Here is a 26,747-nt window from a genome sequence, read left to right as displayed (position 1 = left end):
TTTAATTCAATTTTTGGCCTTGGAAGACAAGTTTTGCTGTGAAATATCGCCCAATAAATCGATCATTTTTTGCCGCAAGACCATCCTTGGACCGTGGCCAGTTCATTTGTTTAGTTCGTAACACTTCAAGCAGCTTCAAGTGACGTCTGGTCCCGGCATTTCCAAAACAATATACCCCGGGGGGTACTCCCTATAATGGCCTATACGGGGAGGCTCCGCCCGAAAGGGGTACCTTTTTCAGGCTTCAGGTATATAAAAGGGTAGGGATTTCACAAGTTTAGGTATGTGAAAGGGTATGAAAATCTGTCATTTAAGTATTTAAAAGGGCATTTAATTAAAATATTTCGAACAGACGCAATTTATGGTTGTATTATTTTAATTTATTAAGCGCTACATGAAAATAACAAGAAAACGTCTTGTTCTAAGTCTATGCCATGCCTTTTAGGTATATGAAAGGGGTACCTTTTTTGAGCAAAAGGTATACGAAAGGGGTACAACTTCTATCAAAATGGTATATAAAAGGGTAAGGGCTTAGAGATCGGGGCGGAGCCTCCCCGTACAAAACTTTTTTGAGTAGCCCCCCCCCCCCCCCCCCGGGCAATATACTCGGCAACAAACACTAGAAGCCAAGCTTTTGTTTTTGCGTTTTGGTCATGAATGGGGTACCGGTATCAGTTTTTACAATGTCCAGAATTGAGGTGCCGTCTAGCTACCGGCGTCAAATGTTTTGATGCAAAATTTGATAGTTACATTTTGGAGAGCAGACGGATTTCCGGCTCTTTTTTCACGCTCAAGAGCGGAAATAAAACGGATTCTTCTCGCAGGCTCCATGAAATTTAGTTTTAACATCAATTTTTACAGTGTTAAGTGAAATCATTACGGAATAAGAAAAATAGGGCCGGAAAGTGCAGACAAGGAATTTTGCAAAAGTATACTGATCGAAATGTTTCCCGGATGAGCATGCCCCTCGCACCATTTTATAGCTGAGAAGAGAAGATCCAAAGAGATCATAAAATGATGCTTTTGTTTGTTTGTTTCTGTGTTCGTTGCTGCCTTGTTTTGTTGCAAAACGCTTGTCCGTGAGTGCATGGGTGAGTTGTGAGCAAGTACTCTACTGGTCTCGTGACCTGCGTGAATATTTATATGGCCCCTCAGTACACTACAAAGTGTGCTCATGATCAAGAAGTTTCCAGTGACACTTTGCATCACAAAAACTTGGGTACGAACACCACACGCAATCTTTGATCATACGGTGATCAAGGATTGTGATCTAGTCTGTTCACAGCCTCTCTATTTCGCAACGTGAAAAACACCCAATAAAAAAACTTTCGTTTGTATGAAATCTTGAACCCGGTTTCCCTGGCGTGGAGGAATGATAAAATTGTCGAAAGAAATGTCAAAAATACGAGACAATCATTGAATGGAAGGCTGTGAACAGTGACACAGTCTGATCATCATCTGATCCGCTCTTCAGTCTTGTTTCTGATGAGTTGTTTTCGCTTGAAGCATTTTTAGTTCATCTTCGACACACTTCTTCAAGCATGGAAACGTGCACTTGTACTCGATCGTGCTTGCACGAGGGAAATCATATTGCAATGCATTACGTCATATCTATTTTTGGACAGACCCGTGCCGCTCGCGCGCGCTCGTACGTCTAGACTTATATATGAAAAGGCCGCGTTTAATTTTTATACTGGGACAAATCAGTGTTAAATTAAGACAATAACAGACTTCACAGATGACTTGCAGAAATGTTATAACTAACTTTTACATGAAAATGATGTCACTGTGTTGTCATCAAAGGAAGAGTGAATTCCTTGTTCCCAGACCCTCTATGAAATGCAAGAAATCTCGATTATCGATAACGTCACAATGGTATTGTATTTCGACCAATCACAATAGAGCTTGATATATCATGTGACCAAATCCCAAAAAGTGTACATGGTTTCCTCCGTATAAATGAAAGTCAGTGTTGTTCTGGAACATTTGTGGCCATTATTTACTGCTTTTCAACCTACTTCCCGGACACGTGGATATTATAAACACAAGAATGGACTCGGAAGACGATGATGCGATGTATGACGACGAACACGAAGATAGCTATAACGAATCAGGCTCCGAGCAAGGCGACGAAAGTGACTTCGACATCGATTGCGATGAACCCTCTACACCAAAGAGACCTCACATAAATGACGATTTCCATTACGAATGTCTAACCCCTGAAGCTTTAGTCAGTTATATGAACGATATTATCGACGAAGTTAATAATGTTTTTCAGGTAAGGTCCCCGGGTTTCGTGGAAGTACGTCAGACTTTACTTATTTTTCAATTCAAACATCAACAATGAAAATTATGCTTCGTCTTGTTCATATTTTCTATGAGATTCTGAAACAACCGGGCATAGAGCCGCAAATAACTAAGGGTTTTAAGTAGCTTAATCTTATTTAGCGAGCTATATATGGTACGTTTAATTCTATATTTTTATTATCATTTCCAACGGCGTTGAATATTATTTTTAGCTTTTTGCTAATTCCACGACCAAATTCGAAGTTTGCCCAGTTTCCTGTCGACCTAAGCAGAAATCGAAACAGGAAGATTAGTTTCTTACAACGTTTACCTTTTAAGCTTATAATTACTCTTGGTGGTGATTCTTGAGTTTTCAGGCAGTACATGTATCTCTTGCTATTGCTTCAAGCAAGATATTGCCTCTTTAGATGAATGCGATCTGGTGAAATGCTCTTGAATTCAACCTATTTTTTTTTTTCATTGATTACCTACCATTACTTGATCTTTCTGCCTGAACTTGTCATTTTTGGTTAGGATTCTTGTTTGTCATGTTGTATAAGTTATAGTTAAAGCTTAAGGGTACATGGAAATGCACAAGAGGGTTGTAATGCATACATGCATTTTATGATGTTGAGGAGTAAATGTAACATGGTAATTTTAGAGTTGAAAATAAGCAAAAATATCCCTTTTTTATATGATGATTTTTATTTTAAAAAGAGTCCACATACCATTAACAGCAAAGCATTTTCAAGGCTGAAAAGCTAAATACTTGCGGGAGAATCAAGAATCAATCCTTCGCATTCAGCACTGCCTGATGTCTTTCAGAGCTCTTGCTTGACAAAGTAATCCAAAGTATTCACTGTTTTTACAGGACTGAAGCACAATACACCAGCTTCTACACAAACATCTCATATTGCCATTCAGACTTTGAAACCAAAGTATAGCAGTTCTTTGTGTTTTCTCACCTATGTGCCAACCTGGTCTATGTTGGCTGTTGAAACAATAAGATCTTTTGTTCAACGTGTTAGCAAATTTGAATAGCAAAGAATTTGACAATAATGTTTTTAAGGATTGTAGTTACTATTAACAAATTCAGGATGCTCTTTAACAGATCATGGATGGGTTCAAGTTTCTAAAGCTCTTACAAGCATCAATTGTAAATTAGTGTACAATAAGTCATTTGTTAACCAATGCAAGTACCATACTGGAATAATAGCACCCTTAATTTTTTTGTGTATGAACCTCATGGGTTCAATCCATTCTGTCAGTACCCAGTATTTTGCCAGTTGAATTCTTGTGCTTGGTTAATAAGATATATTTATTATATAGCTGAAATTTTTCCCCAACAGTCTGCGCTGTCATTGGCTACTTCAAGGTCACATGACATGTAACAATGAAACTGTTTCCCACAAAAGTTCCTGAGCAGGCAACATTACAGGATGTATGATGTCAGAGGGTAACAGTGCACTGTTACACACGATTGTTGACCGCCGACGGCTGTTCTTCTAAAGTCTTTGTTGTACTATATAACGAATCACTTGGTGACTGGTCCTTCCGGAAACCAGTTAATTTTGTCTCCCTCAAATCTCAATGTTTCCCGAGGCGGACATATTACACAAAGATACTGTTGTGTAGAACTTTTGTTGCCATTAACTCTTCAGCAATTCTTAGCATTACACAATGTTGTCTCACTCAATTCAAATGTACATCAACATGCTGTAATACGCATGTTTACAGGTTGCATATTTTACATGTAACAAAGGCATGATAGCTTTTTAGAAATGCTGTTATATCCAGAGTCATGACGTTGCAGTACCCTTGTTTTCAACTGATTCATAACTTTTTCCATGTTTTTTTTTTATTGCAACAGTTACCAAGACCAACAGCCAGGATTCTTCTTAGTCATTTTAAATGGGATAAAGAAAAGCTACTAGAAAGGTTAGTTGGGAATTGTTATAGCTCTTTACCACTCAGTACGTCACTGGAGTGCAGTCCTCAGATTCGGCAGTTATAGTTAGGCAAGGAAATAATAATTGATAAAAATGTAAATACTACACTGTAGTCAAAAAACTATTCCCGACGTTTCGGCAATGCTGCCTTCTTCAGGGGGACAAAACTATTTGGCGTCGGGAATAGTTTTTTGACTACAGCGTAGTATTTACATTTTTATCATTTATACATTCAGCACCTACGCTGCGCAGGGCTTCAAATTTTTATCACTAAGGAAATTATAATGATGAGACTCACTGCTAAGTCTCTGGACTAAGATACAAGCAAAGGAAGAACAAAATAGATAAAACCAACCAATGGTAGTACTTACCTTTGCTGTCATAAAGCATTTTTTCATGACCTCATAGTGGCTATGTTGCAGGTTAAATCAGTTTTCAAGTTAAGTACATTTCCAGCCTTGTTTAATCTGTTACAACCTGAAGATAACAATCTATTGGACTTTCTTTTAATGAATTCAAGTTATAAGGTCATTGTAAACGTGTTATCTTCGTGTTGAAGCAGATTAATTTAGGTCGGAAATGGATTTCATCTGAAGATGGATTTAACCTGCAACGTCTATACTAGTATCCCCAAAGTTGAAATTTCTTTTCTTTCGGAAAATGCCATTACTTGGAACAATATGAGTCAGCAACTTATTGAATTGTGAATAGCAGATAATAAAAGTAAGGTCATGAACTTAGACCAGTACATTTTCCTTCCTTTTGGCTCCAGGAATGAATACTAGTTAGGCAGATCACTGATTTCTTTTTCTTGATCTAAGCATCATATCCGATTACAGTCAACTCCCACCTTGCAGACACCTCACTATTACAGACACCCTGTTATAACAGACGGGAGTTTGAGTCCCGGCAAATAAGAAATACTTAAATAACTTCTGCTTCTACAGACTTTCTCTATTAGGAGTTGACTGTATTGCTATTTAAACCATACAACTGCATTACAGTATTTATGTGGATGGGGTAGCAGCTCTCACAAGATCTTACATGAATGACTTGCTACCCTTTGAAAGAACAATAAAACAAACAACAGGAACAATTACACATTGTGGCTGCTAAATGTCAATGTTCATTCATTGAAATTTAGCTGTCTTACAAGCTACAAATCAGGGAATCCCTGACAAGAGTACTACACTCTACTGTACTTGTACTGTGATCATGGCCATGACATGTACAAAGAAGTTAAACATGGAAGAGGAGATAAACTTAAGGGACTATCCTTAAACTTTCTTCTTTCATTAGAAATCAACAAACAACACCAATGACTAAAACTTGTCTGGCTTTTCTGAGCAATACATGTTAATTTGTTGCTTTCGCTTTTCTAGGTACTACAGTGGAGATCAAGACAGGCTCTTCTCCGAAGCACATATAGTTAGTCCAAATAGAACAAACTCAAGACCTGTTCCTAGTAAAAGGGTTAGTATTTTCAGTTGATCAGTTTACGTTGTAAACTACTGTAGCTTGCATCTAAGCGTGAACACTCGCCGCCAAAACATGATCTAATTGGGTATCAAATGGGCATGATTGGTCATCAAACGTTGAAGTTTAGCAGACCGTAACAGCAACTTTCTCGCTCAAACTGCTCGCCATAAACACTGGGTACAGGCGAAACTTTACACCAGAAGTGATTCAAGTGAACCTGCAACTGCATATCGACAGAGATCAGGATCAATTTGTCGGAAGAAGTCTTCATATCCAATATTTCTGCCATTTCGAAACCGAAATGTGTTGAACTTTCGGCACAAAAGTTGCCGTTACAGTCTGTCAAACTTCAACGTTTGATGACGAATCATGCCACGTTTAATACCCAATTAGATCATGTTTCGGCGGCGAGTGTTCACGCTTAGATGCAAGCGACGGTAGGAGATAAAACTCTGTACTACCTAAGAATGAAGAGAATTAAGTTAGTCAGTCTGTCACTCAGAGCTTGGTTGTTCAAAAGCTTATTTGCTCTATTCTTGGATTAGAAGTTACCATCAGCAAAGTTTCTCATGCTAATCATGGATTTAGATTAGCTGGATTATAAAATGAAGCACATACTATTTCACAGAAATCTGATAAAAAAGCTGTCAATCTAACTTTAAACTTGATCCTGCTATCAATAGTTAGGTATACAGCCATACAGGAGGAGCGGAGATAGTGCAGTGGTAAGGGCACTCGCCTCTCACCATTGTCGCCTGCTCAAATCATGGACCTAGCTTTCTAAATGGATTGAGTTTGTTTGTTCTTGTCCTTACTCCAAGGTTTTTTTCACTGGTTTCTACAGTTTGTTTGCCATCCTTACAACACTTCTAATCCCAGTTCAATCTGGTGTGTAGAAGGTGGACACAAGAAAGTTAAATAATTATTTCTATTTGTTTTTTCCCTATTTCCTGAGGCTTCTTTTTTGTGTAGGGCTTCTACGTTAACTACACAATCCTTTTCTTATTTTGGGGGGCTCCAGAATTGTGCTTAAAGTACCGTAAAATTCCGGTTATAAGCCCCTCCGCTTATAAGCCCCCCCCCCCCCGGTTATAGGCCCATCTACCTGGAAACAAAAAAATACATCCGATTATAACCCCCCCCCCCCCCCCCGGATATAAGCCCCCCTCTGCCAGATGACAGTACTGAACAGGGCTAAATGTTGCTTTATTGTGCATTTTTAACTTTAAAACGTATTTCAATCAACACTCCCGTGGCCCGTTGTGGAACCTTTTTTTTATCCCGCTTATAAGCCCTCCCGGATGTGAAGCCCCTCCACTTATAAGCCCACCCCAAAACCCTTACGAAGGGCTTATAACCGGAATTTTACGAATGTATGTATGTTTGTCAATTAGGTAAGCACAAGATCATCTTCAGCATCAACAGAAGCAAATTGTGAAATTTGCTTGTCAACCACCCATGTATCAGTAAGTACTTAGTTCCTTTGATATGACATGTACTGTGTTACGCTGTAGTTCTTAGTTTCTATGTGCAACTCAGGCATGATGGGCAGTAAGTAAGTAACAAGTTAACAGAAAACTACTTAGTACATGTAAAATCAGCTGGCCTTCCATTTTGTACGTGGAATCTAACTGTGTGCTGTATTATTTGCCTTACAGACATTTGTTGGTTTAGAATGCAGTCATAGGTTTTGTCCTAGATGTTGGAAGGAGTACATTACAACTAAAGTTATGGATGAGCATGTTGGGGAGGTAAGTTGTTGGTCACTGCTCCTTGTAAACCAAAAGTTCATGTTAACATGCTTAATTTATTTCTCAATTGAAGGCTTAAGCGCAAGAAACGCACTTTGTGTTTTGGCCAAATTAAAAAATTGTCACAAACAACTCCAAATTTTGCACGCAAGTTCGTTTACGTGTGCTTAACATTGATCTGTATTCAAATTCGCTGAATCTAGCTTAGTTTTTTAGAAATTACGTATGCAAAGAACAAAGGCGTTTTGCAAAGCTTACGTTCTCCACAGTCAGCCAGCAGCATGAGTTTTTCGACACATCGCGTGTAAATCCTTCCTTCTAGCGTTATTTAACTGTCCGGGGAGGTTGGAAAACGTGTCAGAGCCATGCGTTTAGTTCCTAGCCACCATTTTGAGGATTCGCTTTACGAAAAGGACTGGATAACACCGGCATTGTGACGCGATGTCACCTGATAGGTGTCACGTGAGAGGAAAGAGAAAAAAAATGGCCGTTTGTTCCTGAAAATCATTTGAAGCCTTTGGTTAGTTTTAGCGTAAGTGGGGCTGCCAGGTGGTTGAAGGACATCATTAAGTCTGAATACCCGTAAGTTTACAGCATCGCTCGAAGAACTGAGTGATGTTTCTGCCTTTGTTTTGTACAACAGCACTGTTAAGCGCTTCGGAAAAAACGTTGCAAACAAGGTAGTTTTGAGCCTGGCAGCATAGAAGGCCTAAAACAAGAGGTTTCTTGCCGGGAACTTTGTCAACGCGAGTTTTACAGGATCCGCTTGGGTTCTGCCGCGACAAAGTTGCCGAGAAGTGACCTGGTTTTAGACTTTAAAAAATTCTTTATAGGTTCTCCAGGGCACCTTCCCTTCGCAAAATATTTTCTGTGTCTCATTAAATATTCATCAATCAATCTATCGATTCGTGCGAACGAAAACCTCATAAGTTTATCTTGTTTTCGCGGGATTTTGTAGATGTGTGATGATGTAAGGAGTGGAGATAGAAGTGAGAGCAAGCCGGCGGCACTCAACTGAAAGCAAAACTAGTATAATGTGACAACATGAGCAAACGTATTCAATCAACAATCAGTCTTTATTTCACTTTCACCTCGGCAAATTACAGCGAACGGTAACATAGTAAAATAGTCTTGCCCGAAACAACAAAAACTAGCTAACCGCAAGCAGACTGCAGAAAAAGCTAGCTGCAAGCAAACTGGCGTGAAAGCTTACTGCATTAAAAGCGCGATCTATAAAAGGTTGAGGCTGACTCTGGTCCTAAACTTAACTTGAAACGGCTTAACTCCCTAATCCCTTGGGGTTAGTGTTAAACTTTTTTTTTTTTTTTTTTTGCGTTAGGGCTAGGCTTTTGCGTTAGGGCTGAGTCTGTAACCCTAATCTGAAACTCTAACCCCGACCCTACGGCCTTGGTGTTACCTTTTGCGTTAGGGCTAGGACTGTAACCCTAAAAATTTAGCTGACTTCATCGTCTTGAAAAACAAAAGGTTTCCTTTGTTTATCGTTTGTAAAAGAAAAGTCAAAAGACGCCGCGCAAGCAAAAACCTTGTCTTTTTGCATGTGTTATTTTTCGAAAACGAAGGAAAGACCAGCAAAATTAAATACAGGGCAGTGTTGAGCACACGTAAACGAACTTGCATGCGAAATTTGGAGTTGTTTGTGACAATTTTCAATTTGGCCAAAACACAAAGTGCGTTTCTTGTGCTTAAGCCTTCAATTGTTCAACTACATGTACACTGAAATTGTTATCTCTTGTTTACTAGAACATTTCTTGTCCTGCTCACAAGTGTGACATCCTTGTAGATGAAGTTTTTGTAGGGTAAGTATTGTGAGATTTTAGATGATTTCAGATGATTTCTCAGACCTTTTCAAGTATGTCATCATGTCATACATGTACATGGGATTGGTTTGTTCTGTTCACTGTAAGTTCAAGCTCCACCACAAAATTAATTACAGCAGAGAGTAAAGTGCTTTTCAGCCTAGTTGGTCAAAGTACAATCAAGATATTTCCTTGGCTTGCACCTCTGTTAAATAATCACACTGTGTTTTTAATGGCAGACAAGTGGTAAAAGACACTAAAGTGAAAGCACGATATCACCATCTGATAGCTAACAGCTTTGTTGAGGTAAGTGCTTATCTAAAATCATCCAGTATTCTTTTACAGTGTATTGTTCGTCCTTGAGTTCCTTCCCACCTACCGACTTATTCTTAAAAGTGTCAGTTTTAACTAAATTAAAAGGGCTTATAACTCAAAAAACAAGCGTAGTGACCCCCATTTTGATCAGCATGTTAAGGTACAACATTTAGCAAAGTTGAATAAAATCTTTCATGCAAAATATGTACATGTATGTATAATCCCAAATTCACAAATTCTGTGCTTGTTTAAAAACATGCACCATTCACCATCCAGAAGTAGATAGAGTAAGCCTATTAAAATAAAGTTTTTACTACTACTTTATTTGTAGAGTTAAGAATATGGGATCAAGTTTGCTTACTTTTGTTTATAGAGCAATCGACTGATGAGTTGGTGCCCAGGACCCGACTGTCAAAATGCTGTGAAAGCTAACTACCATGATGCTTTACCTGTAACATGCCTCTGTGGTTACACATTTTGGTGAGTCTGTCTAATTATCATAAACCTTACAATGTTTACTACTTGGAATTGTAATACTGTATTGTTCTTAATGGTAAATAACCTCTTTGCACTACCACAAAATAAAAGTCAGCTTCTTGAGCTAAATTAAAGCAATCCTGCTATGCTCTTAATGGTTTCTATTTTGTGTAAAGACTTGGAACTCATTACCAGAAATTATAAAAACTGCGACATCACTAAATGACTTCATTACAGCAATCCGACAATGTACTTTTAGCTAAGACTTTTTATCATTGGGGAGGGGGTGAATAGAACAAACTTTGTAAATTTGTATTTTTATATAGTTTTAATGTGCAAGTAGTTAACGGATATAATAATATTGTTATTTCTATTTTACTTATTTTTATTTTTATTTTTTAATATATATTTCACTTGTTTCTCGAAGAAACTAGCTTGTCTTAGCTATATTAAATTCGAGGATAAATAAAGTTTTATGTTATGTCATATGTTATGTGTACTACAAGATGCAGGTGCCAGTAGAAATTTCATTTACTGTGGTCAATTCGATGTTTACATGTTGCAGTCTTACAAGAGACATTATAACAATATGTTTAGTTGTGAAGTTGAAATGTTCATTTATCACCAGTGTGGGAAAAAGATTTTTTCTTTGTCCCATGCTCATGGTAAATTCATCTTCATCATTTATTCACCAAGCTTAAAATTTACCATCTTTCTTTGTTAATCACACACATGACACTTTTGACATTGCTGATCCTAGCAGAATGCAGGACGTGTCACATATGAACCTAGTAAATGGCCTAGCTCACCAAGATTCTCTTCGTAGCTCATTGGTTAGGGCAGCCAACCGGTATCTTGGAGGTCATGGGTGCAATTCCTGTCCGGGACTGAGATTTTTTCTTTGTCCCACGCTCGTGACAAAGGAACATTAATTTCATCACTCACTTACATCACTTACCCACCAAATAACATTTACCATATTTCTTTGTTTATCACATGTTTAGTTGTTTTATCTTGCATTGGTACATACATGTAGTAAAAGATGTAATGGGTTGAACTGGGTTTCAATTATTTGTTATGATAAGGATCTTGTTTTAAAAAAAGCATACTACAGGTGTGTACTGACTGGAAGAAAAGACAGTGTTGTATTTAATTGATACATGTAGCAAAGTTTTAATGTTGTCTTGTGTTACTTTTCTTAGCTTTGGCTGTGGAGAACCTGTCCATGAGCCTGTGAGATGTTCTGTAAGTTACTTGGATTTTCTTTTTAATTTGTTTATTATGATAGTAATAAGATAACTTCTGTGGCTATTTTTGTTTTGTTTTGTTATGTCGTGTGTATGTTATTCATTCATTCAGTCATTTTATTTTGCAGTGGCTGAAAAAGTGGATAAAGAAGTGCAATGACGATAGTGAAACATCAAACTGGATATCAGCAAACACAAAGGTTTGTTTCCATGTCATAACTGCACATTCATTTGCATTCTGACCATTCTCATTCCAGAATTGTGAATAAAAAATGCGCCCATAGTGTAAGATTCACTAGCCCAGAGGTCACTTTTACTAGCTTAAGCAAGTCAAGTCTGACCAAAGTGGGCCACACCAGGGCCCAGTTGTTGAAAGGGTTGATAATGCTATCCACCATACAAATCACTATCCTGTGGATAAGTGCTGACAAAACAAACTTTGCTATCCAGTGGATAATGATTTAGCCAGTGGATAACATTACCCATTAGGGCTAGTGGTTATGCCAGTTTTGTAGCATTAAGCAACCATGAGTATTGCTACTCCCCCTGGATGGGATGCTAGTTAACTGCGCTGCGCAGTTCTTGCTCTGCACGCGGTTTATTATTTTTTTTTTTTTTTTTCGTTTTGTCGGTGACCAGACCCAGACCTCCACTCGGTCGAGCTTGAATCACGCGATGTTTAGAAGCTACAAATCAGTAACAAATGGAAAATTTTTTCTCATTTTTGTCTTTACAAAGAATGTTTTGTGTGAGATGTTCGACTTTAAAGCATTTGACTCATGGAAAATACTAAATTTCCACGCTTTCAAAGAGAAATATAATTCAGTGGGCCAGAATCTGTAAATAAATGCCATTACGTTGGTGTCAAAGAATGTGCTGACATGACAAGTTTCACTTTCGATCGGCTAGACCTCGAGTCACGTAATGTTTTAAAGCTATTATAAGCTACCTTTCAAATCTTTGCGAATCCTTTGGTCTTTACTAAACAAATTTATTGCGTAATCTATTTTTTGGCTGTGTCGTTGAAGGATTTTAGAGATATGAAGAAAAATTCCCTTCACAAACATTCCCTGTACCGCTTACGTCATTCGGTATGCCAGGGAAATTACCCTCTGTGCTAAAAACAGCTTCAGCGTCCGCGCGTGGGAATTCGGCCAGAATTTGCATATATGAAAAATTATTAATCGCGGCTGGAACAAGTCAACCATGAAATGTCACACAAAGTTTGTCAGTCGCTGCATTTTTACAACCGCCTATTGTAATACGAAAGCCAAAATAAGGGCAAAAATAGTACTAACAGTATAGAAACTACAAAACATTGTCATTGGGTCAGTTTTCAAAGAGAAATATAATTCAGTGGGCCAGAATCTGTAAATAAATGCCATTACGTTGGTGTCAAAGAATGTGCTGACATGACAAGTTTCACTTTCGATCGGCTCGAGTCACGTAATTTTTCAAAGCTATTCGGCCACCTTTGAAATCTTTGCGAATCCTTTTGTCTTTACTTAAAACTGTGAAGTATTTTGAAGCGTTTGAATCAAAGAAAATACTAAAATTTGATGCTTTAGCGGGCAAGAATTTACATTTCTTTACATTACGTCTGTGTCCTGGAATGTGCTAGCGTTAGCAAATTTCTACTTTCACAAGGCACCGATCGGCAAGAATCACGCAATGCTCTGAAAGCTTAACTGCTACAAATGGAAACTAACCTAGCATGTTAAGTGTAAAATGTTCGACTTTTTAGCTTTACGTATTTTTGGAGCTGTGTCATCTACGGATTTTTGAAATCTGAAGGAAGACCACTGAGACAAACATGCCCTGACTTGCAAGGATTACGTCATTGGTAAATTAATTCCCCGGGGAATTCCCATTCAGCAAAACACAGGTCTAGTTTTCTTCTCAAATTTGATTTAATTATTTGCTCCAATATTCCATTTTCGGAGCTGGTTATTCAATCTTTAAACGGTAATTCAAGACAACACTGGATGCTGATTTAAAAGATTTTTTTGTTTCACGGATCAGGATCGTGGGAATTAAATTTGGCCACCACTAGCTTATAAGGAAAATATTTAATTTTGGGTGGAACTAGTCAACCATGAAATGTCACGCAATGTGTTTTCTTACCATCTTGTTTGTTAGTCGCAACATTGTTCGTCGCGGGTGAAGGGGATAAGGGGGGGGGGGGTGCATTTTTTGTTACCCCCAGATGGCTCCCCTAAAGTGCTCACGAGACCAGCGCAGTTGTAAGCTCTAAGAGCTCTTGTTATTTTTTTTTTTTCGTTTTGTCGGTGACCAGACCCAGACCTCCACTCGGTCGAGCTTGAAATCACGCGATGTTTAGAAGCTACAAATCAGTAACAAATGGAAAAATTTTCTCTTTTTTGTCTTTATAAAGTATGCTTAGTGTGAACTATTCGATTTTGAAGCGTTTGGTTCATGGAAAATACTAAATTTCCACGCTTTCAAAGAGAAATATAATTTAGCGGGCCAGAATCTATGAATAAATACCATATTACGATGGTGGAAAAGAATGTGCTGACATGACAAGTTTCACTTTCGATCGGCTAGACCTCGAGTCACGTAATTTTTCAAAGCTATCCAGCCACCTTTTGAAATCTTTGCGAATCCTTTGGTCTTTACTTAAAAAATTCAGTGTGAAGTATTTTGAAGGGTTTGAATCAAAGAAAATACTAAAATTTGATGCTTTAAAAGAAGAATTCGCTTTAGTGGGCAAGATTTACATTTATTTACATTACGTCTGTGTCCTGGAATGTGCTGGCGTTAGCAAATTTCTACTTTCACAAGGCAACGATCGGCAAGAATCACGCAATGCTTTGAAAGCTTAACTGCTACAAATGGAAACTAACCTAGCATGTTAAGTGTAAAATGTTCGACTTTTTAGCTTTACAAATTTTTGGAGCTGTGTCATCTAGAGGATTTCTGAAATCTGAAGGAAGACCACTGAGACAAACATGCCCTGACTTCCAAGGGTTACGTCATTGGTAAATTAATTCCCCGGGGAATTCCCATTCAGCAAAACACAGGTCCAGTGTTCTTCTCAAATTTGATTTAATTATTTGCTCCAATATTCCATTTTCGGAGCTGGTTATTCAATCTTTAAACGGTAATTCAAGACAACACTGGATGCTGATTTAAAAGATTTTTTTGTTTCACGGATCAGGATCGTGGGAATTAAATTTGGCCACCATTAGCATATGAGAAAAATGTTTAATTTCGGATGGAACTAGTCAACCATGAAATGTCACGCAAGGTGTTTTCTTACCATCTTGTTTGTCAGTCGCAACATTGTTCGACGCAGGTAAAGGGGATAAGGGGAGGGGGGTGCATTTTTTGTTCCCCCCACATGGCTCTCCTAAAGTGCTCACGAGACCAGCGCAGTTGTAAGCTCTAAGAGCTCTTGTTATTAACTGCGCTGCGCAGTTCTTGCTCTGCACGGGGTTTATTATTATTATTATTTTTTTTCGTTTTGTCGGTGACCTGTCCCAGACCTCCACTCGGTCGAGCTTGAAGTCACGTAATGTTTAGAAGCTACAAATCAGTAACAAATGGAAAAAGTTTCTCTATTTTTGTCTTTATAAAGTATGTTTATTGTGAACTATTCCATTTTGAAGCGTTTAGTCCATGGAAAATACTAAATTTCCACGCTTTCAAAGAGAAATATAATTTAGCGGGCCAGAATCTGTGAATAAATACCATTACGTTGGTGTAAAAGAATGTGCTGACATGACAAGTTTCACTTTCGATTGGCTAGAGCTCAAGTCACGTAATGTTTTAAAGCTATGTAAGCTACCGTTCAAATCTTTGCGAATCCTTTGGTCTTTACTAAACAAATTTATTGCAAAGTATTTCTCTTAAGGGTAATCTATTTTTTTTTTGGGCCTGTGTCATTGAAAGGATTTTAGAGAGAAAGAAAACTTCCCTTCACAAACATGCCCTGACTTGTACCGCTTACGTCATTCGGTATGCTAGGGAAATACCCTATGTTCTAAAAACAGCTTCAGCGTCCGCACGTGGGAATTCGGCCAGAATTTGCATATAAGAAAAATTATTAATCGCGGCTAGAACAAGTCAACCATGAAATGTACACAAAGTTTGTCAGACGCTGCATTTTTACAACCGCCTATTGTAATACGAAAACCGGAACAGGGTCAAATAAATTTTGAACTGTTGAAGAGGTTTAAAACTAGTAGTAACTTTATAGAAACTGCGAAACATTGTCATTGGGTCATTTTCAGTTTTATGCAAATGGGGAATACTGTCAAAATTCTCACGGATATTTACGTTCCTTGCGTGAAGCCAGACGTACTTATCAATTGTAAAGTTTATCCTCGGAGACCCAGGGGCAGTTGTTGTAAACCTTCGCCCAAAAAATCCCGTCGTCCGGATAAGCGTTTTTTTGGTTTACGGATCAGGATCGTGGGAATTAAATTTGGCCAGCATTAGCATATAGGAAAAATATTTAATTGCGGATGGAACTAGTCAACCATGAAATGTCACACAAGGTGTTTTCTTACCATTTTGCTTGTCAGTCGCAACATTGTTTGACTCAGATAAAGGGGATATAAGGGGGTGGGGTGCATTTTTTATTCTCCCCCCATGGCTACCCCTAGGGTGGTCACGTGACCAGCGCAGTTTTAAGCTCTAAGAGCTTCTTGTTTATCACACATTACCCTCAGCATATTATCAGGCTCTGTTCAGAGTTTATTGGTACCCACTTATATCACTCACTCCAGTGGCTGGAGAGAGGCACAACACAACACAATGATCCCAGCCAGTGATTGACTCCACCTCGATCTGGAGTTTAGTTTGCTAGTAATTTTTTTCTCCACTACACAAGTAAAGGCATAAATTGCTATTCTAAGAAAAATTTCATCTGCCTAGGTTTAATTCTTTCCCCTTTAGTATAAGATAATTGATTAATGTTAATTTCATGTCCATCTCTTTTTATATACACATAGGAGTGCCCTAAGTGCCATGTTACAATAGAAAAGAATGGTGGCTGTAATCACATGGTTTGTCGCAATAACAGCTGCAAGGTAAAAGTTATCACCAGGATCATGTCTTAATCAAAAACATTCTCTTACATGTACCATTGGTTTTTGTATCCACTTTAAACTCCATTAAATCTAATTTTACAATAAAAAATTAAAAACTCAAAATAACTTGTGTTATTTCGTCTTATTGTATATTAATGTGTTGTCTTATTGGTGTCTTATTGTGTTCTAAAGGCTGACTTCTGTTGGATGTGCCTTGGAGCATGGGAGCCACATGGATCAAGTTGGTAAGAATGGGTTATAATTTTGAAGTAGTTATGAGATGCAGCAAAACTAAATTTGAGGTTTGTGATTGATGTTTTAAAGATATACCTTAAATCTGACATGACAAAAAAAACTTGTGCAAAGAAAGTTTTACCTTTTCTATTTCTGGGTGGTACCTGTATACCCCAAGTGGTGTTTACAGAATGCAAACTTTCTTTTTTAAGAGACTGATTTCACAATGTTTTATTCCCAGTCCTTGGACACTGATCACTTACTTACAGATCTCAAACTCAAAATATAAACTCTCCTTTCCAATTTTACATTATTTTAATGTCACTTCTGGGAATTTTTTTATGCATCAAGAAATCCTTGTTAAAAAATTTCTTCATTTTGTCAAATGCCAGAGACTATTCATGTTCAATTTGTAGAGAGCTTAAGAATGTTGTTCACTTTGGTTTGTCGTTTGTTTTCAGGTACAGTTGTAATCGTTATGATGAAAAAGATGCTATGGCGGCCAGAGATGCGCAAGCTGTAAGTACCAGTACTAGATTTCAATTCAAAAGTCAAGCAATGGCACGGTCAACTATTTAAGCCGTGGTTATACTTTACACAGGCAATTTTTATGTGACAATTTTTATATGAAAAATAAATTTGATTGTGTCAATGACAAAACAATAAATTGTCAGCAGTCCAAAGTTTAGTACACCAGTAATGACCTTGGACGGTAGAGATGCGCGCAGAGATACGTGCGCAGAGTGCCCGGTGGGAATTTGGGTGATTGGGGACCACATATGCCGACGCAATATTTGCCACGTTTTACGCGATGAGTCGTCTACACAAGCAATTTTCCTATGTGACAACTTTTATTTGTCACATAATAGCTGACATGCCAGCTTGTCAACAAATAATAATTGTCACATAAAAATTGTTCCTGTATATAAACTAGGCTTTAGGCGATTGGGAAAAAGAAGCCTAAAAATGAAATTCAGGGCTTCAACGGGATTCGAACACGTGACCTCTGCAATACCGGTGCAATGCTCTACTGACTGAGCTAGGAAGCCACACTTTGTGGAACACACAAAAATGACCTCGCTCCCATGTCTGGCTCCATAGCTCCGTGGTAGAGCATAGCACCGGTATCGCACAGGTCGTGGGTTTGAATCCCGTTGAAGTCCTAAATTTTTCCGGCTTCTTTTCCCCAGTAAATTAAAATAATTGACGAGCTCACGATGAGTATCGTGTCATTGCTAGTTCCTCTGCCGTGTAAATAAGTCATCTGCAGTGGGATTACTGAATGGTTGTAGGTTTTTTAAGGCATTCATTTCAAATTTTCCTTTTAGAAATCACGGCAAGCCTTGGAGCGTTACTTGTTCTACTGCAATCGCTACATGAATCATGCGCAGAGTGCTAAGTTTGAAACCAAGGTAAGGGGATGACAATTCGACACATTTTGAAACACTTTGTTTGGTTATTTTTATTTTTTTGGTTATTTATTTATTTTTCTTTTGCTCTTTAGTTGTATGCTCAAGTGAAGCAGAAGATGGAGGAGATGCAACAACACAACATGTCGTGGATTGAGGTTTGTTCCTAGTCCGATTTTATGTCTACTTTTTGCTTATTTTGGTGAAGAGCGTTATTAAAGGTTCTTTGTACACTTTACTTTCAGGTTCAGTTTCTCCGAAAAGCTGTAGACGTTCTGTGCTTGTGCAGAAACACACTGAAATACACTTACGTGTTCGCTTTCTACCTCAAGAAAACCAACCAATCGCTTATCTTTGAGGTACGTAACAGTTCGCCTCTGATTGTACAGCGCTTCATTCTGTCAATCCTTATTTTACATTCACTATACAGTCTCCCTTTACTATTAAACGTTCGTAAAAGGCACACGAGGCCACACACATTGCATTTGTCACACATCGGTATGAGCGTAACGAGGAACAAAGTTTAACCTACATGTATGTATGGCAATGAGTAAGGAAGCCTCTGCTATTATCGGACCACTATTCTACAACCTGAAATCCGCTTTTTGTTGATATTTCAACGCATGTTTGACATTTATTTATAAAACGTTATGATGAAAAGTGCTCGGCTTTGAATGTGTATGTACTTGAGAGAAAGTTTTTAGTTTGTTTACTGTGGACTTTTTCTCCAACACAGGATAATCAAAAAGATCTGGAGATGGCCACAGAAACTCTGTCTGAGTACCTTGAGCGTGACATAACGTCCGAGTGTTTATCAGATATCAAACAGAAGGTGCAGGATAAATACAGGTACGCTATTCAGTTGTTATTTCTTTTTACACCTTTGTCTATTATTTATCCTTGTTTGGTCCTTTGGAGACAAGACTGTTTTCCTGAGACGATCAGGGCCGGGTTGTTCAAAGTACGATTAAGCTAATTCAGGATAAGTGTGAATTTTGATTTCAGTTTTTTAACTTCTTAGTAAGGTTTTCTGATTATATTTTTCCTCAATTTTTGACATCGACTAATCTCAAACTATAGAAACGCTTTTATACAAGAGAAACTGAACCCTCGATAAACTTTTAATCCTGGGTTAGTGTTAATCGGCTTTCGAACAACTCGGCCCTCAGGTGCTTAATTCACATGAACTGCCCGTTTGAACTTACTGCGATGCAGTGTAGAGAAGTTAGCAGTCGATCTGAGAGAAAAGCGCGACTACCCACATGAATAATGAAAAAGGAAACTGCGGGTGTCGTTACGTGTGGTCAGATTCTCAACACTTCAGATATTCTGCCTGATTTACTGGGTTCGTAAGGGTGATAAGCGAGCCGAAGGATGATTTACAATCATTTCTTCTTGCGTTAGTCGTCCTCTTACTTTGCTGTAGGAGGCTTCTTGCCAGAACACACCTAGACTTTCTCAAAGCCCGTTTCCGGTAGTCAGCTCGCTTCTCGCAACTTCGTCGCTCAAAAGAGTCGACTTGTGGCGAGTCTAGAACACACCTTGCCGGAAAGAATTTTCTCCACTGAGCCAGTGTAGTTTTAGTTTCAGAGTCAAGGTAATATACACAAGATATGTACAGACAGAACCAAAATACCGAATTAATGGTACTTTGTACTACAGTACAGCCCCTTGTTATAGCAGTAACTTGCTCATTCGGGAGGGTTATTTTCGAGAGGATTTCTGCGTATGAGACGTTGCAAACGAACTCAATCCCGGACTATTTAGTATACTGGGGTTTAATTCGTCTGACTCGGATTTGGGTTTTTTTTTTGGGGGGGGGGGGGAGGCTTATTTTCGGAATTTTACTGTATGTTAAATGAAAAGACTGGTACTCGAGTTCGCTTTTTAGTTTTGGCTCGTGAAATTCAATTTAACGGTTGTTTTTCTTATCATTATCTTCAGGTACTGCGAAGCGAGACGAAAGGTACTTTTAGACCACGTGTACGAGGGATACGAGACAGAAGTATGGGAGTACATCGATTACGACTAAAGCCTTAGATTCTTAAAGATAAAAGAGACATAATGTAATGCTAGGATATAAAAGCAGTTAACTGGATCAGAGTACTTACTGTTATATAAAAGTCAAAGTTCGTATTTGCAAATGTTATTAGAAAATTACTTAGAAATGTACATAAAATCGATAAAATTCTTTGGTAGACTTCCTCCCCTCCTTCTTGTATGTGAATGTATGTACTTCATGTAGTCCGTATCCTGGCGTACCACTAAGCCAAACACTTTCTTGACCTGCTCCAGACTTGCTTTTTCGTAGTGTGACTATTAAACACTGTTAAAACAATAGACTCGAAACAAAGGAACACAAAAGAAATCTCTCGTATTAAGCTGCGGGTCAAGAGGTCCTCCCTCTTACAGTATCCCTGCAAAGTGGAAAGTAGCAACTCGGTTTGGCGTACCGGACTGCTTCCGTGGTTTAAGACTTGTTAATCGACAGTTTTTTGGCAATTTTTAAGACGGTGTGAACATGTACTGTCACGTAAATCGTGTATTGGAGTTCTGTTGTAAACGAGTAAATGATATGCAAGATTGAGTAAGCGTTCATGTTTTTGCTAAGTAAGTCATTTTTACAGGTGATTGGTTGAATGATTTTTTTTGTCGATCAAGTTTGCAGCATATAGCCGCTCGCGTGTATTCTCCTAAAAGAGCCAAAAAAAAGATGCCTCTATGTGGCTTAACCAAACAGCAAAGTAACTATCGATCGTCAAAAAAGAACTGCTGCAGTATGGGAATATCTTTATTACAGTAAACTTCTTCCAGTGCATGTAGCTATCAGTAACAGTTGCATCAAGGAAATTAACTTGGTTTTGGAAAGACCGTGAGTTCGTATACAGGATAGATAATTGATAACCTAGCGATGTCAGTTGATGTGTTTTCTCCATGTCTAGAGTGTAAACAAGTTTCCCTTTCGTTGACTGATCTTGTGTCAACCTGATGTATGTTTCCACGCTTCTTTTAACTTACTTTTGGAAATGCTGTTGCTTGTAAATAAACTCAATTATTAAATTGTTGTCGTTCATCTTAGATCTTCCAGTGAGAGGTAATGGGGAGAGAGAGAGATGGATTTTAGTAATTGTAGTAAAAAACGCGCTTGTGCAAATCGATTTGATTATTACATGAGCATAGTTTCATACCATCGTTTCAAAATTTTAAAATTGATTGTGGGATGGATTGAAAAAACCTCAAACGTGCTCCTCTGCAAAGAGGCATGTGTCGATTTTGGAACAACGTTTACACAAAAGCAACGCCTTCCTGGAGTTTCCCTGCCATTTAGCGTCAAAGCAACACTGTAAAACTTAGCGCACGCAGCAAGAGCGCGTGCCGTCAATCCTTTAGGTTTGAAAAGTATCGCCAGTCTTGTTCAAGGCTTCGCTTAACATTGCTGCCTTCATCCTTTCCCAATAGCGTACTGCAGTGGAACGTTTTGATTCCGGATTCATATCTTGATTGTAAGAAGACAATCATCTGGAAATAAAACATTCCTGACTCATTACAAATTCACAAACTATTGTTATATGGTAAAAGTGTTGCTAAGCAATTTTCTTTTTTCGTCAGTTATTTGTAAGCTAGCCTCCTACGCAGACTTTCTTTTAGCTCGTCACGCAGTCTGTGCTCCCCAACGAGTAAAGATTGCGAAACAAGCTGAAAGAAAGGCTTTAAGGCTTTAAGCAAGGAGACTCGCCAAACACAGAAGGCAGCTAGACAATGAAAAGCTCTCAGCTGACTTGGGACTATAGTTGACACTTGCTCTAGAGGCCAGACAAACACTACAAATCAGAATAGTAACTGGTCCGCGATCACAAGTTTGATTCTGAGGCTTTTGATTGCTATTAATAGTATTGGTACATGGACTGTTGTGCCGTTCCCTCACTATATACATTTCATCGACATAACTTCCCGCCACTTCGCTCGGGCCATATAAGCAAACAATAATTCTTAAAAATAGCCCCATTTCTTTATTTTTCCCAGCTGTGGAGGAAATATGGCGTTACGACGGAGCCCAAACAAGCTCTACGTGTGGGGTAAAGCTACTTTCAACGGATATTGCTAACATAAGCATAAATTCCGATGAAAGGTTTTGGGTTGCCCTTAGTAGCTAGCCCTTGTAAAACCGAAAGCAAATTGAACGAAAAACGTCTTTCTTCGGGCGCCTTTAAGCACTCGTTTTACAATAGCGCATAGTAAGGCAATGGCATTCGAAGCAAGACTTTTGCTAGCTTGTGGGCTGTTTTCTACAGTAGTCTACAGTCGCTCCATGCATGTGTCCCCTTTTGGCCATTCATTGAACTGCCCTGGTGGCGAAGGAGTTTATCGCTTCGAAGTAGGAAGTGGCTGGGACAACTTGAGAAATCTACACATGGGTGTTGTTACACTGTCGAATTATTCCAAGTGCAAAACCTCCGATGGCGGCAAGTTTCTCATTCCCGACAATGTGTTCCTTTATCCTGTGATGGCAAGCACAGTGGAAAAGGTCGCCGAATTTTTCGATCACTGGACAAACTACTCATCGACGACGTCTAGATCTATAAACGCTGGAGCTTCGGTAAGCATTGGGTTTGGCAGCGTTAGCGGTTCGTTTTCGTCTGAGTTCGAATCCGTAAAGAAGCATCAAGTGCAAGACAAGTATTTTACGACTCGAGTCCAAATGCGCTATGTACAGTACTTGGCGAGACTTCAACCAGACAGCGCTCTTAAGCCCGAGTTCAAATCGCGTTTACTCGAAATCGCGTCCCATCTGCAGCATAACAATATTGTGCACGCGAACTTTCTCGCGCAAATACTGGTCCGCGATTTTGGAACGCACTACATTACAAGCGTCGACATTGGTGCAGTTCTTGCTAAAGTGGATCACTTGACTAGAGAATTTGTTGCGAATTTTCAAGAGGACATGACCCAAATCATGGCAATAGCTGGTGTATCCTTTTATGGCGCATTTGGTTTCAAACTTGGTTACAGTCAGGTGACAGACAATCAGATTTTGGATCAATACACCAAAAACACAATTGACTCCACGAAGTTTGCAATTGGTGAACCACTGCTCGGAGTAAATTTAACCATTGATCAGTGGAAAGATCGACAACCAGAGGAGCTTGGTGCAACAATTGATCGGTCCGGTGACCCGTTGCATTACGCCATAACACCCGGAAGTTTACCCGAGTTGTCTGAAGGGCTAACTTATGAGTTAGCCAATGTGGTTGAACAAGCAATAAAACAGTACTACAAGCACAACACTATCAAAGGATGCACCAAAATTTACTCTCCAAACTTTAGCTTCCAAGCCAATCTAGATGATGGATCTTGCGAAAGTCCATCCAACAACTACACTTTTGGGGGCGTTTATCAAACGTGCCAATCCGAAGACTCTCCTGCGGGTGATCCATGCGGGCCCCTGCTCCAAAAGAACCCTCTGACGTCCGACTTCAAGTGCAGCGATGGTTATGAAGCTGTTTTGGTTCATCAAGGACGTACTCCTCAAAGTTGTCATCGTGACTGTCACGGTTGGTGGGTTTTTAAAAGCTGCAAGGATAACTGCGGATACGCAAGCTACTCGTCCTACTGGTGTGTAGCTGAGGGTCAGGTGCCTGCCAATACTGGTTATCTGTTTGGAGGACTATACAGCGAAACGTCAGAGAACCCGGTGACTCAGGGTCACAGTTGTCCATTAAAGTTCTACCCTCTGCGCTTTGGAGCCACAATGCAGGTCTGTGTGAGTGATGATTATGAACTTGGTTACCAGCAGTCTGTACCGTTTGGTGGTTTCTTCAGTTGCAATGCTGGGAATCCTCTCGCAAGAGGTGAGTGCATTGCTAGTGAAATTGATGAGTAGCCCTGGAACCCCTGGGTGTATGTAAAGTGTTGCCTCGGCGAAAAGTATCTGTCTTTCACACTTACTCGTCGGTTCCTTTTGTACTGATATCCTCACAGGCATACTTATGTAAAAATCCCGCAAGATTTCAGTTTCTCTGATTGGTCAAGTCCCCAATCCGTTTGTTCGCCGAAAAACATTCAATGGTCACAACTTTTGGAAACCTCACTCGCCGTATTTTAGTCATGAACATAAAGTCAAACATTAATCGAAGTGACTATCCCTGACTACCCTTCCCTGAGAAACAAGGGCTCCAACAGAGAGAAGGAAAGTAAGGAGGAAAGACTTTTCCATAGGTTTCTTCTCTTGTCACGGTATTTACCTAACGTCTGATTGACTTATCAGAACATTTTCGCTGAGACTTATGTGAAGAAGACGCAGTTTTTGTAGAGGTGATTCTTGTATCCGACAGGACAACTTTAAGTAGGTTTGCTAGTTCTCGTTCAATTTCTAAATGCTATAATTTGTCAAATATTTGCTGTCGAAGAGTTGCCATTTCTCGTAACTGACTAGCCGGTAATTTTGGTGCCAGAACCACAATGCACAACAGCCTAAAATCTGACCGCTGTTCCAAGCTATGACACGTGCGATAGAACCCACAGACAAAGTATGCCAGCATTAGCTGTGACTAAGCCTGAAGCCCTTCTGCTGGTGGAACCTATGGCAGATAAATGTTGCCTGAATTCTTTTCTCTGATAATTCTCAGGTCATTCAAATTTGGAAATGTTTGCCAATCAGTCGATTTCGTCTGGTTGGCCTAAAACCTGTCCAACCGGTTACTCTCTTGCATCTGGGGGCTGTGGAGCAGGATTGCGAGATATATGTCTGTGTGAAATCGACTGATGTCCTAAACAGCCAGGGGCTACCAACTATCAGAAGACCTCCATACATAAGTGCGCCTGAAGCTTTATCTTGGCCTTTGTATTTGAAGAACCAAGACACTGGTCAGACCTGGTTTAAACGCTCGAACTCCACATGGGAGTTGACAACAAAGAAGTAAGTATAACTGATCCAGTTTATTGGTGTAGTGTAACTGAACAGAAACAGTGAATAACGGAGAAAGCAGTGACATCATTGCAGACATTGCATTCTTCATTCTCTTACGGTATATTTTACTACTGAATCTCTTCTCCTTCCTCATAGACACAAGCCATCAAAATTCCAAGAAAACAGCCAATAAAACGGCATAATCTGCCCCTCTCCCTCATACTCCCCTCAGTTTTAGGTTTTCGTTCATTTTGACTTCTGTCTGAGAGAGATCAGACAAGCCTAGTAACTACCTCATTACAGGTAATAAACGAAACATATTATTAACGCGAATTTTAAAAATTATTTTTTCGAAAATGCACCTTATTTTTATTACAGGTAAATTTTGTTCGCGTTGCTAAAATGCTTCGTGATATTCCTATAATAAGGTAATCAGTGCTCGCACTGAACACTGAACCACGGTGTCACGACCGTGGTATCCTCGGATGGAAGTCATTGCTATACGCTTCGTGGTATGCTAGTCTATTTCAGTTTTTTCCTGCATTTCTTCAGGTTGCCCTACGGTGACCTTATGGTTATTAGGCTGGACTCTCTATCGAGCGGTTCGGGTTCTAGGTCGGGATCATCGTGTTGTGTTATCGGGGAAGACACTTTACTCTCACAGTGCCTCGCTCCACCTAGGTGTATAGATGTGTACCGGCGAATTAAATGGTGCATGGGACGGGGGTAACGCTGTGATTGACTAGCATCCCATCCAGGGATGAGAAGAGTTACTCCCAGTCGCTTTATGCTGCGGATATAAACCGAAGAAAAGCGTTTGCCGTATGGGCCACTAACAATCCGTTGGTACTCACTGACTTTTACGCCTGGGCGAAAAGAGAGAAAGTGAGAATTTGATTTACCTAAAATGAATACACAACGACCCCAGACACTATCCACTTCGGATTTCCTTTTTATTAGCTTTAAACTAAGAAAACTTGTGAAAACTTATATTGCCAGTAAGCCAGAAAGGTACTGTGTTATAATGACATGTTGAGTTTAAGAACGGATCAATTGGCAATGATTATTTTTTAGGAAATGGGCCGATGTGACGTATGCATTCCTGGATGCTTTCTACTGTTTTTCTCTTATTTTGCATATTAAGGCGTTTTCACGACAAGCCGGAAATCCACCAAGCTTTGAATATAGCAAAAAAATATTTCAATGAACTAGGTTTGACTGCACTGTTATTTGTGGAAGGGACTGTTGTTATCCTCTTGCGGTTCAGTAGCGAAAATAAAAACTATTTTATGTCTTTTTTTGTTGTACAGCTCCGTCACAAACAATGTTGGCACCAAGGCTGGAATTGGCATCACGGTATTGGCTGGTTTGTTAATTGCTGCCATGGTGATCGCCTGGCGCCGTCACAACAAATCAAAGTCTCTTCGAGATACCGACTTTTTTGCATGAAGTATGAGTCGGAGGTTTATCCTGTGCATTGTTCTTCGAACTTATCACTACAGTTGCTTTGTAGTTTAGTTTAACAATTTCCTATCTTCGCGGAGGAAATGCAGCCATATAATTTTGTCAAAAATGGCTCGTCCGCGCCAGGTATTTATACACATATTCCTCAACATCACACAAATAAACAGTGCAAATTGCACCGAGATCTGACAATTCTATACTTTAAAATTGCAAGGACCTTTCGAGGCAGTCGATTACGGCAGCGAAATTAGCAAATGAAACAGCAAAATATGCGTTCGACGCTTTGTTTTTGCGACGCCATATTTGAATTGTTATAGGTAGACCGCTGTTCAATGTGTTCAAGGCCGTATCGTTA

General features: G+C 39.2%; 1 protein-coding gene and 1 pseudogene across 2 annotated transcripts; both read left to right on the top strand.

The window, feature by feature from the left end:
* Positions 1 to 1,882: 1,882 nt before the first annotated feature.
* On the top strand, positions 1,883 to 21,081 carry LOC144659592 (E3 ubiquitin-protein ligase arih1-like). Its single transcript, XM_078520063.1, has 18 exons — positions 1,883 to 2,278; positions 4,157 to 4,224; positions 5,618 to 5,708; positions 7,109 to 7,180; positions 7,373 to 7,465; positions 9,227 to 9,282; positions 9,522 to 9,588; positions 9,971 to 10,077; positions 11,277 to 11,319; positions 11,450 to 11,521; positions 16,301 to 16,378; positions 16,571 to 16,623; positions 17,074 to 17,131; positions 17,941 to 18,024; positions 18,117 to 18,179; positions 18,267 to 18,380; positions 18,758 to 18,870; positions 19,966 to 21,081. Exons 1-18 carry the CDS (start codon positions 2,051 to 2,053, stop codon positions 20,051 to 20,053), a joined length of 1,548 nt encoding a protein of 515 aa, XP_078376189.1. The 5' UTR covers positions 1,883 to 2,050; the 3' UTR covers positions 20,054 to 21,081.
* A 599-nt stretch (positions 21,082 to 21,680) lies between these two features.
* On the top strand, positions 21,681 to 26,398 carry LOC144659583 (macrophage-expressed gene 1 protein-like; annotated as a pseudogene). Its single transcript, XR_013571928.1, has 3 exons — positions 21,681 to 23,870; positions 24,648 to 24,937; positions 26,239 to 26,398. The product of XR_013571928.1 is annotated as a macrophage-expressed gene 1 protein-like (transcript).
* Positions 26,399 to 26,747: the final 349 nt, after the last annotated feature.

The sequence above is a fragment of the Oculina patagonica genome, chromosome 1, assembly GCF_052425735.1.
Source record: "Oculina patagonica isolate OP01 chromosome 1, crgOcupat, whole genome shotgun sequence".
Taxonomy (NCBI): Eukaryota; Metazoa; Cnidaria; class Anthozoa; order Scleractinia; family Oculinidae; genus Oculina; species Oculina patagonica.
This window is presented reverse-complemented; position numbering and strand designations above follow the sequence as displayed.